General features: G+C 39.9%; 1 protein-coding gene and 1 long non-coding RNA gene across 3 annotated transcripts in view; one reads left to right on the forward strand and one right to left on the reverse strand.

The window, feature by feature from the left end:
* The window catches only part of LOC114668556 (uncharacterized), a 55094-nt gene extending 45922 nt beyond the window's left edge, over positions 1 to 9172 (forward strand). Inside the window, exon 3 of the long non-coding RNA XR_007933936.1 lies at positions 9023 to 9172. This is a non-coding gene — a long non-coding RNA (uncharacterized LOC114668556). The remainder of the gene's footprint in view (positions 1 to 9022) is intronic.
* The window catches only part of LOC114668554 (protein SSUH2 homolog), a 117496-nt gene that overhangs the window by 20454 nt on the left and 83255 nt on the right, over positions 1 to 13787 (reverse strand). For both annotated transcript variants that reach the window (XM_051921505.1, XM_028824352.2), the window contains 5 exons: positions 9996 to 10073; positions 8202 to 8306; positions 6683 to 6749; positions 3138 to 3267; positions 1488 to 1548 (listed from right to left, as the gene is read on the reverse strand). In XM_051921505.1, the coding sequence (XP_051777465.1) occupies positions 1488 to 1548; positions 3138 to 3267; positions 6683 to 6749; positions 8202 to 8306; positions 9996 to 10073 (441 nt within the window). The remainder of the gene's footprint in view (positions 1 to 1487; positions 1549 to 3137; positions 3268 to 6682; positions 6750 to 8201; positions 8307 to 9995; positions 10074 to 13787) is intronic.

The following is a 13787-nucleotide window of genomic DNA, read 5'->3' on the forward strand; positions in this document are numbered from 1 at the left end:
TGTTATGAGTTAACCAAAGGAAACCATTAAATCAAGAAAAAAATGTGGTGTACCTTTGCAAGCCCCCAGTTAATACTACTAAAATACAGGATCCTAGTATGAAGCCTAGAAATGAGAGCATGCGTCACCCGACTAGCCCTATGGAAGCAGGAATTAGGCATCTGCCTATGATATCTGCCTCCTGCAAGCAAAGAAAAATAATGCCACCATGAACGGAACTTCTAAACACAAGCAGAAGCCCAAGCCATAGTGGCACACAAAGCTAGTGTCTTGGTAAACAGTCACTAGCAACTATACAGATTTTCCTTTCCTAAATTGCAGAAGTCCTGACAGCTTACATTATAACGTGAAACTAATGATTCAGTCACCAGGCACAACACCACCTGTGTGCTCCATGGGCCCATACAGCATGGACAGAGGAAAGGGTCACCAGCAGCGATCCTACAAACTGTGGAACAGCTGCATGAGGAACTTAAGTACATGACCACCAGGATAAGTAAAAAAAAGGTATGAATAACAGAGACAACTGACTGAGAAAAAGAATCCACACAACTATTATAAACTTTTTGAGGTAAAACTTGAGTGTTCTGGATGGCCCAGTAGCACAAGTTTTCAACGGCATGCTTGAAATTCTGTTTTTAATAGTTTCCAAGCAATGCTCCTTATGGCATAAAACATTCCATTCATGTCTGCTTTACAATCTTCATTCTGATGTTACTATTTATTTATAAAGTCCAAGGCTCCAGCTCACCCCTGTGACTCTGTTCAGGACTAAGTTGATTAGGAAATGACTGACTGATTGGCTTGAAAATACCCCTACCACCATCTATATACGTACCACCTGGTGCTTAAATCCTAAAACCAGGCATTAAAAATTCTGAAGCCTCTCTGATTCATCATTTAGGAATCTTCATTCAGTCACGTTCCAGACGTATGCATACACGTGTGATTTTTAAAAATGTCAACTTCAGTCAAATCCTGGCTTCTTTTCCATATCTCTTGTAAAACAAAAAAACAGTCCTTTACTCAAGCTCTGGCTCAAAACCATCTCCTTGCTTTTTCCTCTACTGTCTTGGTCAGTTTACTGTATCCCATGTATCCAATTTCATTATAATTTAAAGAATTCAACAGAAAAAAAGACAAGTGCAATATTTGGTGACAATTTAAAGAGCATTAACAGAGACTTTTTTCAGAACATTTACATTAAAAGGAATTTAATAGTGATAAAAAGTGTTAAGATAGCTATATCAAAAATATAAATGTGTTGAGAAATAATTGCTTCTAAAATCATCAGATTGATGTCCCCATAGACAAGGTATAGTCTACAAGGTAGATAAAGTCAGTAATAATATTATTAAAAATCCTTTTGTTTCAAACATGTCTTCCACATTCTAAGAAAGGTCTTTAAGCCTTAACTTGCCAAATATCAGCATTATTATTATTATTTCCTGTCTTCTTAATGGGTAGGAAAAAAATCTTTAGCTCACCTTTAAAAGGTTCCTCTGCCCACTCAGGTGTTCTGGATTCAGTAAATGTTTCTAGGCGATACTGCAGAATTGTATAGAAAAATGAAATAAATAAATTTATGTTCATACACTAAGAATGATATGATTTTTACAGAATATGCATAGCAAACTATAATTGATATATCTTTGTAAACGGAGTCTCAGTTTCAGTGGTTCAAAATTAAGTTTATATTACTTGGTTTATATTTTTTAATTTAGGAGGCAATGATAATCTTACTGTGCAACATCCGGTTATCTAGAAGTGAAAAATATTGTATGGCTGGTTTCACACTACAAATCTGCTTCTTATTTTTCATATTGAAAACATCACTGAAAAATATGACAGATTTGTGCTGTTGGTCACAGTGTCATGGAATGAATCCAAGGCATGGTCACTGCTTACATGAAGGTTGTGTCGGTTTTTCTCCAGTTAATTCATTCTTTCCACATATGAAAGAAGTGTAGGTCAGGTTATTTAGCAACTCTAATCTCATTGGTGAAGCAAATGTGGTGTGTGTGAGTGTGTCCTAATTAAGAGCACAGGAAATGTCATGAACAAGACCACAGCCTTCAACCCATCCAGCTTATTTACTTAGCTATGATGTCTCAAAACCTGGGATGATGGATGGGTACCCCACCCAGGGTGTATCCTTACCTTCTATCTCACCAAGAAATGAAGGCAACTAAAGGGCAAAACAAACGGTAGTCTTAAAAACAGACTAAAGTCAAAACCAAGAATTAAGGAAACCCAGAAATTTTAAAGAAAAAACTTTATGTACACTTGTAGTAGAAAGATCCAAAGTCAGTAGTTCTTTTTGCCTAAAAGCTTTTTTTTTCAAAATAGTTACCCTCATTTGCAAAATGATTTTTTTAAATAAGAAAACTTAGCAAATACCAATACATCGAGGAGATCTTATTGTATAGCAAAAAATATGATGTTCCATGCAGCTCAAGTGAGAATGACATGACCAGCAAAGAGAAAAAGAACCACAGAGAGACATGGAGCAAAAATACCATTATGCTAATGTCACCATGAAGTCATTAAAAAAAATAAAAACAAGGTCAAAAATTAATTGAAATAAAAAACAAAATGCTCTAACACTTTTATTACTAGTGCAAAAGTGTGAATTAGCTGTAGAAAAACAAAGTAGAATGTGCAAAATTCACAGTCAGTGCCGAATTCAGGATCTAAAACCAGCACTCTGGAGGTGTAAGACAGCACTTATCAGATCACATTGTTGATAGATAGATAGATAGATAGATAGATAGATAGATAGATAGATAGATAGATAGATAGATAGATAGATAGATAGATAGATAGATAGATAGATAGATAGATAGATAGATAGATAGATAGATAGATAGATAGATAGATAGATAGATAGATAGATAGATAGACTTTATTAATCCCAAGAGGAAATACACAATAGGGCATAGCATTTCACAAAATCATATGTACTTTAAAAGTAGAACAGGACTGAAAAGAACAGAAAAAATCATTTTTGTCTATCGTTACACACAGCAGCTGAAACATTTTTGTTCCAAAAGAGGTGTGTGGCAAAACTACACATCCAAATAACTCAAAATGGTTTTCATTCAGGTAATGAAAGACGTACACAGACAAGCTCTTACCCTGTAAGTGTTGTGGGCTACAAGATTTGTGATCTCTGACTGTTCGACTGGATCTTTGCCATAACAGCACTTTGAAGCAACGTAATCATGAAGGGCTTTTTTGGCCTCATCGTGTGACAATGATGGAATTCTATGAAACAAAGTAACACTTGCATTAGTTTTTTTTTCATTCAGTATTTTGAATAATCCAGTGACAACTTTTATTTTATCTATTTTGTCCAGATCTTGGATAAACCAATAAAAAACATACTTTGTAGGTTATATACATACTGTGATGTTAGTCTGGGTAGTGGTACCCTTATTGACCAACAGAGGGTGCTACCCTCACAGCAGGAGATCAGTGAAAACCTTGAAAGTCATAATATGCACCCTATTACAGTTTTTGAGGTTTCCCGGACTGCTAGGGGGTGACTGTAGGCGGTGAAGGAATCCCCAAGATTACCATTGATGGTAATTCTGGATCTTGAAGACACTTAAGAACAGCAAGATTGTGTTGAGAGAAAGAAAAGTTTGAGAAACACTAGCTTACAGCATTTTCTTCCACAGGATTGATTTTCTTAGCAGCTAGACTAGATTCTTGCCTCCCTACCCAATATTTATATATACTGTAGTTGTTATTTATATATAGAGTTTCTCCACGCTTTATATCTATTGGAATGTATTTTGTAAATCATGTAGTAATGAAATGTACAGTGGAACCTCGGTTCACGAACGTCTCGGAACACGTACAAATCGGTTTATGACCAAAAAGTTCGCCAAACTTTTGCATCTGTTCACGACCACACAATCGGTATACAAACAAGCCAGTTTCCCTTTCGGTTTGTACGTGTTCAGTCTCTCCCTGTGCATTTCCTGTGCAGCGAGCAAGAGAGAGAGAGAGCGCGACACACACAGGCAGCGCAAGAGAGAGAGAGAGAGAGAGACACACACACACACACACACACACACGCAGCGCGAGAGAGAGACACACACAGGCAGCGCGAGAGAGAGACACACACACACACACAGGCAGTGCGAGAGAGAGACACACACACACACAGGCAGTGCGAGAGAGAGAGACACACATACACAGGCAGTACAAGAGAGAGACACACACACACAGGCAGCGCGAGCGAGAGACACACACACAGGCAGTGCGAGCGAGAGACACAGAGAGATGCACACACAGAGGCAGCGCTAGAGAGAGAGAGAGAGAGAGAGAGACACACACACACACACACACACAGACAGCGCAAGAGAGAGAGACACACACACAGGCAGCGCGAGAGAGAGAGAGAGAGAGACACACACAGAGGCAGCACGAGAGAGACACACACACATAGGCAGTGCGAGAGAGAGAGAGAGAGACACACACAGGCAGCGCAAGAGAGAGAGAGACACACACACATAGGCAGAGCAAGAGAGAGAGAGACACACACACATAGGCAGTGCGAGAGAGAGAGACACACACACACAGGCAGCGCAAGAGAGAGAGCGAGACACACACACATAGGCAGTGCGAGAGACACACACACACACAGGCAGCGCAAGAGAGAGAGAGAGACACACACACACACACACACACAGGCAGCTGAGAGAGAGACACACACACAGGCAGCGCAAGAGAGAGAGAGAGAGAGAGAGACACACACACACAGGCAGCCGAGAGAGAAAGAGAGAGAGAGACATACACACACACACACAGGCAGGCAGCGCGCGAGAGAGAGAAAGAGACACACACACACAGGCAGCGCAAGAGAGAGAGAGACACACACACACAGGCAGCGCGAGAGAGAGAGACACACACACATAGACAGTGCGAGAGAGAGACACACACACACACACACACAGGCAGCGCGCGCGAGAGAGAGACACGCACACAGGCAGCGCAAGAGAGAGAGAGAGACACACAGGCAGCGCGAGAGAGAGAGAGAGACACACACACACACACAGGCAGCGCGAGAGAGAGAGAGAGACACACACACACACAAAGGCAGTGCAAGAGAGAGAGAGACACACACACACACAGGCAGCGCAAGAGGGAGACACACACACACAGGCAGCCGAGAGAGAGAGAGAGAGAGAGAGAGAGAGAGAGAGAGAGAGAGAGAGAGAGACACACACACACACACACACACACAGAGGCAGCCAAGAGAGAGAGACACACACACACAAGCAGCCGAGAGAGAGAGACACACACACAGGCAGGGCGAGAGAGAGAGCTGGACGCATAAGGTAGGAAGACAGTTAAAGAATGCACCGGGCTGGTTTTTGTTTTCACTTCTGTTTACAGCGATCGGTTCGTAGCGTGCATTGTTGCAATGTTACTTTTCTTGGTGGTTTATTAAATTACGGATTTTTTCAAATGTTCATTTTTTTCCCTGTGCTTAAAACTCATTATATATATATAAAAATAAAAAAAAACGTGTTTTTAGCCAGCGGCTGGTGGCGCTATAGCACGAACTATTGTAGTGTTAGTTTTCTCTGTTGTTCAAGGTTTTCTCAGTGTTATTCAATGTTTTTACATTTAGTTTACTATTACGCTGTGCATTCTATGGTTTAATTAACTATATTTGTGCTTAAAAACTTAGAAATATATATTTACATACAGTTTGTATAGTCTGGAACGGATTAATTGTATTTACATACAATCCTATGGGGGAAATTGCTTCGGTTCACGACCAAATCTATCTATCTATCTATCTAAATCGGGTTATGACCAGAGTTTTGGAACGAATTATGGTTGTGAACCGAGGTTCCACTGTATTCCATTTTTCATTCTAACAGATAATGCCTCACAAACACAAGCACTGCTTTTACAAATCCCTTACCAAATGGTATATAACAGAGACATAGGAAATGGACAGACACTTGTCCTTTTATTAAAGAGGATTCATTCATGTACACACACACACACAAACATGGGGATTTCCTCTGAGTACTTGAGAGGAGACATGTCAAGCTTTAGGTGATTCCATATCAAGCCAGTGGGAGTGCGTGAGGATGTGGGTGTGTCATTGGGTACTGTGATGGACTGGGTGCCTGTCCAGGGCAGTTTCCTGCCTTGTACCCCATGGTAATGAGACAGATGCAAGCCCTTGTGACCCTGAATTGTATTAAGCAGTACAGAGGATGATATGTTATATTTTGCACATGCTAAATTAATCTGGTTTTCTCAGTCTCTCCTTCAAGGTCATATTAATTATTCCTGCTCACTGTTCACCTTCTCCAAAGCTGTACATTTCACAAGATGAAGAAACAGATGGCATCACCATTGCATGAGCTGCTTCTTAAGGACATTACACAGCCTGGATATAATGATCCCTGACATTTCAGCTATTTGATATGCACCATATCGCTCTGTTTCCCTTTCAAATAGATTTACTGCATTATCTACATGATGTCATCTCTGTAACTGCTATCCATCCCTGTGTGAATCAATTCTAAGTGCTCAGCCTCTCCTGTTTAACCCTCACTGCATGTTTCATCTGACATCTAAATGGCCCCTTGGCTTCAGACAGCAATCTTTAGATTGAATCCACTTATATAGAAAGCATGAATCTTACTTCCACTCAATGTTAGTTGGCGAAGGTTCAGTTGGAAAGCCAGTATTGGGTGGAGGAAAAAATCCTCCTGTGAGGAAAGAAAGAAAAGGTTACATTTACATACTTAAAACTATCTGGATCTAATTAAAGCAACAGCAAAATCATAGCAACATTTAATATTTATTTTGTTAAGATTGTTTCACACAAGATCTGAATAGTATGCAGGATTCCTCCCAAAATGGGTTCAACAACAGAGCAACAGATAATGTGCACCAGAAAGACGTTGTTCCGGAACAACTAATGGTCTTCAGGGACTCGTGCAAAATATAAAAACAAGTCTGTTAGACTTTGAAGAGGCTCATCGTCTCCGATTAGGGTGGGAGAATCCACACCTCCATCAACGAGAAGCAGATGTGTGATGAAAATTGAGAAAGATCTGTAATGCATGCCATTTTTTTATTCACTCATTGGGTATGGACAACAAGCTTGACAGTATGCAAAAAAGGCACAACTTAGCTTTCAAAAGCTGGCAAACTGCCCAAGAACAACAGACATTACTGCTTTGGAATAAGCTAACAAAAAGTTTGTAAAGAAAATAGGCAACACCTGCTAATTAGCTATGTTCATGCGTCTTTTTAAGTCATGATTACACGTCCTCAGGATTTCAGCAGAAATTACATCTATTTATCTATCTATCTGTAGGAAATGATTCAGGCCAAGTCTTTCCAGTTACCACACTATTATGGCATTTATACTCTTGTTAATTTACTTGCCGCTAGCTATGTTCATACTCCAGAATTATGACACTATGTTCTTACTAGTACTCAAAAGCCCAAACATCCACATGAACTAAAGTGATGTTCTTTTTAATTCTCCCAGATTTTTTTTCCAATCTTTACGGCGCATTAAAAGTAAATCACTGTGCCACCATGTTCAAAGTAAACGAGGAATAAAATTAAGCAACAAGTTCTTTTGGAGGCATAAATGGCCCTGTCACATTACACATTTTTTTCAGCAGCGTACATCATTTTAGTGAGTCAAAGGAATCTGCGGTGTACTCCTGTAGCCAGCAGTTATGTAGTCGGACAATCCCAGCAACTCAGTCAATGACTTGTCCTTTTGTTTAACAGCTGACCAGTAAGAACTGTTCAATGTGCGTTCAGAAAAATCTACAGTATGTGCTACTGTACTACAGTGTAAAATGTATACATTTGGACTTTCTATAAAGTTTACAAATTAAGCATGCATAATTAGAAACTTCTGGTTTCAGCTACTCAGTAGTTTCAAAGAAATACTGACAGACCTAACAAATCCAAACTCACTGAGAATGTAAAATAAAGAAAAAAAATATAAACAAAAAAACACTGCAGAAGGAGCATTTAAACTGCTGTGGTGTAAATGCGTGGTAAACAGTAGGACTTTTGGTAGCTTCAGAACTAGACATGATGTTATTTTGGAAGACTTGAGTGAATTGGACTGGCAAGCTCTGCTGAAATGAACGTTCTGTTCCCATCTAGTTGTCAACTTTCAGTAAACTTACCATTTCCTGTTTGGCCCATCCCTTCATATCCAGGAAAGCTACTAAGCATTGGAACAGGTGCTGATGCTGCTACTGGATACTGTGGGAAACCAGCTGGAGGTACCACTATATAAAATAAAAACAAGATTTATTCCTTGTGTTATTTCCGCTGCAGTAAATAATTCAATCTAAAGTTTTGCATAAATCTGTTATAGTAGCAGTTTAGGATTCCAAAGTGTGTTTTAATTCAAAGGGTCCTTTATCTAGGCGTTTTAAAGGATTGTAAAGGTCCACCTTGTTTTATGATTTGCTGTGGGCCACAGTCTATATAGAGTACCTTTCACTGGTGGGCTGTTTAGCTGGAGATCAGTTTCCTGAGCTTAGTACTTGTCTTACATGGTGCTATGTAATATTAATCATTGGTTTGCTTTTGTAATGTGCTTTGTCTTCAAAATAATGGCATACCATTCAGATTTGCACCTGGCTGGCAGCTTTTTTTGCTAGTATTGCACAGCATCGATTTCTATCGAGTCCATTTTTGTTACTTTGTCTGCTTCAACCAGAGACACGACAATGCCAACTATCCATTTTTCTGAACTTGCCAAACCCCTTATAGGGTCATCCATCACAGAGTCTTTGGGCTGATAGCCTAATACAGGCACATTTGCACACTTTTTATTGAATGCTGAAGCTATCTGTATTATTGAATATCTAGCTGATCACTTTACCCTATGAAATTTACAAGATCAGGGTTCATTGCAATAATGTTTTATTACATTAGTCATACATGTGCATCTGAGGAATGTAACACCACCCTGCATCGTTTCCCTTTCCTTTCACAGTTCTGAGAAGATGCCCACTGAAGGCAACCAACACTGCCCCTTCCAGTCAGACCCCTACAAACCTCGGACAACCCCGGAAAGAGGCGTCTATTCATGCACTAAGCCGGATGGAGCTCTTAACCATTTTGACCCAATCACGATAGCCAATAAGCCGAGATGAATTTCCCCTTGGGATTAATAAAGTATCTATCTCTATCTATCTGGCTTGACAGGTTACATTTATCTTTGTTCACTTTTTGCACCAACATGCACCTGTTTTGCCTTAAGGACTCGCCTAATTAAGCAGGAAAAAAGTATGACCCAGTCGACACCTCAACATTTCTTTTTCAGACTTGGTCATTAAAAATATATATTTTTAACAGCAGCAGCACAGCCAGGCATTAATGCCTTTCTTCAAAACCACACGGTAAGACATCAGTAATGACTAAACTATGAATCATTATGTTTAAAGTACAGTCCCTTATCAGCAAAACCAAACAGCCTTGTACTGATCAGGACACCCATAACAAAGATGAGGTATGGATCACCTATGTGGCTGATTTATGCACATCTTGCAAGGGTAAAGTTTATTTAGCTTCTGGAGACCAGTAGCTTGATCTGGTTTTGGGACATGTTCAGAACTTTAATTTAAGAAATAATCATTACCCACATTGCTCTCCTGGTTGTGAGAGGTGCCCATATAAAAAACAACTGACCAGTAAGAACTCCAGGGCAGGATTAAGTATGTCTCTGTGCTTTAGTAGGCCTGCTGTACAAGTATGACAGTGTATTTCTAAAGTTCAAATGTGCATTTGAATTTCCTACAAACTTTATTTGACTCATTGGTTTTTAGTTGCTCAGTGGTTTCACAGACTAAGTAACAAAATGAAAGAATGAAAAATGAAAACGGCATTTCAAAAATAACATTTCAACTTTTGTGGTGTAAACACATGAATGAGTGTGTGCATTCTCAATGAAGCTTTCAGTAACTTACCACCTCCTATTTGGTTTGCCCCTTCATATCCAGGAAAGGTACCAGGCATTGCAGCTGGGAAACCTGTTGGAGGCATAGCTTCAAAAAAATAAAAGCAGGAGTTAGTCATGCAAAAGTTAATCATCATGCATTATTTCCTATACAGGCATTCTTTCTAATCTGTTCTCATATCCATTTTACCAACTTTTAATCTCTGAACTTGCTGTGTCCATTACAGGGTTGCCTATCATGAAGTCACTAGGTTGCTAGTTCAATGTAGGGCATATTCACATAATCTTAATTTGAATATTAATGCTAAAAGTATTATTGTATGTTCAGCATATACAGTGCACCCAGAAAGTATTCACAGCGCATCACTTTTTCTACATTTTGTTATGTTACAGCCTTATTCCAAAATGGATTAAATTCATTTTTTTTCCTCAGAATTCTACACACAACACCCCATAATGACAACGTGAAAAAAATTTCTTGAGGTTTTTGCAAATTTATTAAAAATAAAAAAACTGAGAAATCACATGTACATAAGTATTCACAGCCTTTGCCATGAAGTTCAAAATTGAGCTCAGGTGCATCCTGTTTCCCCTGATCATCCTTGAGATGTTTCTGCAGCTTAACTGGAGTCCACCTGTGGTAAATTCAGTTGATTGGACATGATTTGGAAAGGCACACACCTGTCTATATAAGGTCCCACAGTTCATGTCAGAGCACAAACCAAGCATGAAGTCAAAGGAATTGTCTGTAGACCTCCGAGACAGGATTGTCTCAAGGCACAAATCTGGGGAAGGTTACAGAAAAATTTCTGCTGCTTTGAAGGTCCCAATGAGCACAGTGGCCTCCATCATCTGTAAGTGGAAGAAGTTCAAAACCACCAGGACTCTTCCTAGAGCTGGCTGGCCATCTAAACTGAGCGATCGGGGGAGAAGGACCTTAATCAGGGAGGTGACCAAGAACTCGATGGTCAATCTGTCAGAGCTCCAGAGGTCCTCTGTGGAGAGAGGAGAACCTTCCAGAAGGACAACCATCTCTGCAGCAATCCATCAATCAGGCCTGTATGGTAGAGTGGCCAGACAGAAGCCACTCCTTAGTAAAAGGCACATGGCAGCCCGCCTGGAGTTTGCCAAAAGGCACCTGAAGAACTCTCAGACCATGAGAAAGAAAATTCTCTGGTCTGATGAGACAAAGATTGAACTCTTTGGTGTGAATGCCAGGCGTCACGTTTGGAGGAAACCAGGCACCGCTCATCACCAGGCCAATACCATCCCTACAGTGAAGCATGGTGGTGGCAGCATCATGCTGTGGGGATGTTTTTCAGCGGCAGGGACTGGAAGACTAGTCAGGATAAAGGGAAAGATGACTGCAGCAATGTACAGAGACATTCTGGATGAAAACCTGCTCCAGAGTGCTCTTGACCTCAGACTGGGGCGACGGTTCATCTTTCAGCAGGACAACGACCCTAAGCACACAGCAAAGATATCAAAGGAGTGGCTTCAGGACAACTCTGTGAATGTCCTTGAGTGGCCCAGCCAGAGCCCAGACTTGAATCCGATTGAACATCTCTGGAGAGATCTTAAAATGGCTGTGCACCGACGCTTCTCATCCAACCTGATGGAGCTTGAGAGGTGCTGCAAAGAGGAATGGGCGAAACTAGCCGAGGATAGGTGTGCCAAGCTTGTGGCATCATATTCAAAAAGACCTGAGGCTGTAATTGCTGCTAAAGGTGCATCGACAAAGTATTGAGCAAAGGCTGTGAATACTTACAGTATGTACATGTGATTTCTCAGTTTTTTTATTTTTAATAAATTTGCAAAAACCTCAAGTAAACTTTTTTCACGTTGTCATTATGGGGTGTTGTGTGTAGAATTCTGAGAAAAAAATTGAATTGAATCCATTTTGGAATAAGGCTGTAACATAACAAAATGTGGAAAAAGTGATGTGCTGTGAATACTTTCCGGATGCACTGTACCTTTACTTAATGAAATTATACAAGATCAGGATACATTTCTATAACTTAAAACACACACACATGAACACGTACACACCAACACACACACACACACACACGCACACGCACACACACAGTGTATATAGAAAATGCATAAGCTTTTGGTTTATTTACAGAGTCACCTATAGTTTACATATAAATATATAATCATGGAAAAAAGCAAATACACTTCATCAAAACTGTTGACTGTCCTTCAACATATTTGAACAGGCAAGCATTAGATCTCATACAAACTGTGTCTAAAGATAAAGGTGATATACCTGAACAAACAACACATAAAATTGACATGGTGTGTTCATTCACATGTTCTAAATTAACAAGAATGCAGATATGTTACATGGAAAAAGTAATAACACCCCCTTCCATTTATCACCACTTCCAATCCATAAAATCAGAATCCCAATTAGGTGCCAGTGATTGGAAACTCTTTAGGGAGTATGCAGGTGGGCCCTGTCTTATTTGACCCAGGGGTAGGCAATGTCAGCCCTGGAGGGGTGCGTTGGCTGCAGGGTTTTGTTCCAACCCACATGCTTAATTAGAAACCAATCCTTGCCAATCTCAGACCTTATTTAATTTTGGCTGGTTAGTCTGCAATATTAGGTTCTTATCTCATAGATTGTTTCCTTTCCAATGATATCATTTAAATGATTTGACTCCCAAAAACGGATAACTTTCAGTCTGTCAGTGTTTTATTAAACCAGAGAGTGCATGATGAATCCGCACAGGTATAAATGGAAAAGTTAGATGGAGAACTGCTGGCTCCTTTGTCATTTGCATCATATTCCTAATAAGGAGCCATTAAGAACAATTGCCTTTCCCCGATTTAACCCATACATATCAAGGGGCTGGTCTCTTTCCTATTGATGTGTGTGGTTTCATCATGCCAAGATCAAAAGAGCTCTCGAAGGCCCATAGAAAGAAGCTTCATATGGGTATTCTGATCGGTGCAGGGGTGTATGGTTTCTTGGATAAGGAACTGGACTTTAATGAGTAAACTATGAACCTTTGGGTTTAATTATATCTTATAATGTAATTTTGAAGAAAAGTATTTAAAAAGATTGCCAAATTATTATCCATTCCACTGTAAGGAAAATCTACAAGTGGCACAGATTTCAAACAACTAATTTGTCCAGGACTGTGTGGCCCAGAAAATTCAGCCCAAGAAATGACTGATGCAAAAAGAAGTCTCCAAGAACCCCAAAATTTCATGGCAGGATTTAAGGGTAACTTTTGCAAAAACTGGCACCAGGACATGTATCTACAATCAGAAAGAGATTGCATAAACTTGACCTGTATGTGAGGTGTGTCAGGAAAAAAAAAGCCTTAGGACAAGACGAGTTAGCCATTGAACATCTAGGCAAAGACCAGACCTTCTGGAACAATGTGCTCCAGACAGATGAATCAGTTTGGTGCAAACCAAGGACAGCATTTCAGCCGAAGAACCTCAATACTACCTATGAAGCAAAAAATTGAAAATGTTCTGGTTTGGTGTTGCTTTGCTGCCTCTGGGCCTGGGCAGCTTGCAGCCAGAATCAACTGTGACTTCTATGTCATAACAAAGTGCGCTTGAGAGAATGTGAAGCCATCCAGACACAATTAAATGTGTCCAAAAGCTGAAACTAAACCGTAAATGCACCCTTTCACATGATAATGGTCTGAAGCACACTAGCAAATTCAGTAAGGGATGGCTAAAAAAAACATGAAATGGACGGTTATGGACTGGATTTGAATCCCATTGAAACATTACGGTGGGATTTGTAACGGGAAATACAAGTGAAGCAATTTTCACA

This window comes from Erpetoichthys calabaricus, chromosome 18 (genome assembly GCF_900747795.2).
Source record: "Erpetoichthys calabaricus chromosome 18, fErpCal1.3, whole genome shotgun sequence".
Classification (NCBI taxonomy): domain Eukaryota; kingdom Metazoa; phylum Chordata; class Cladistia; order Polypteriformes; family Polypteridae; genus Erpetoichthys; species Erpetoichthys calabaricus.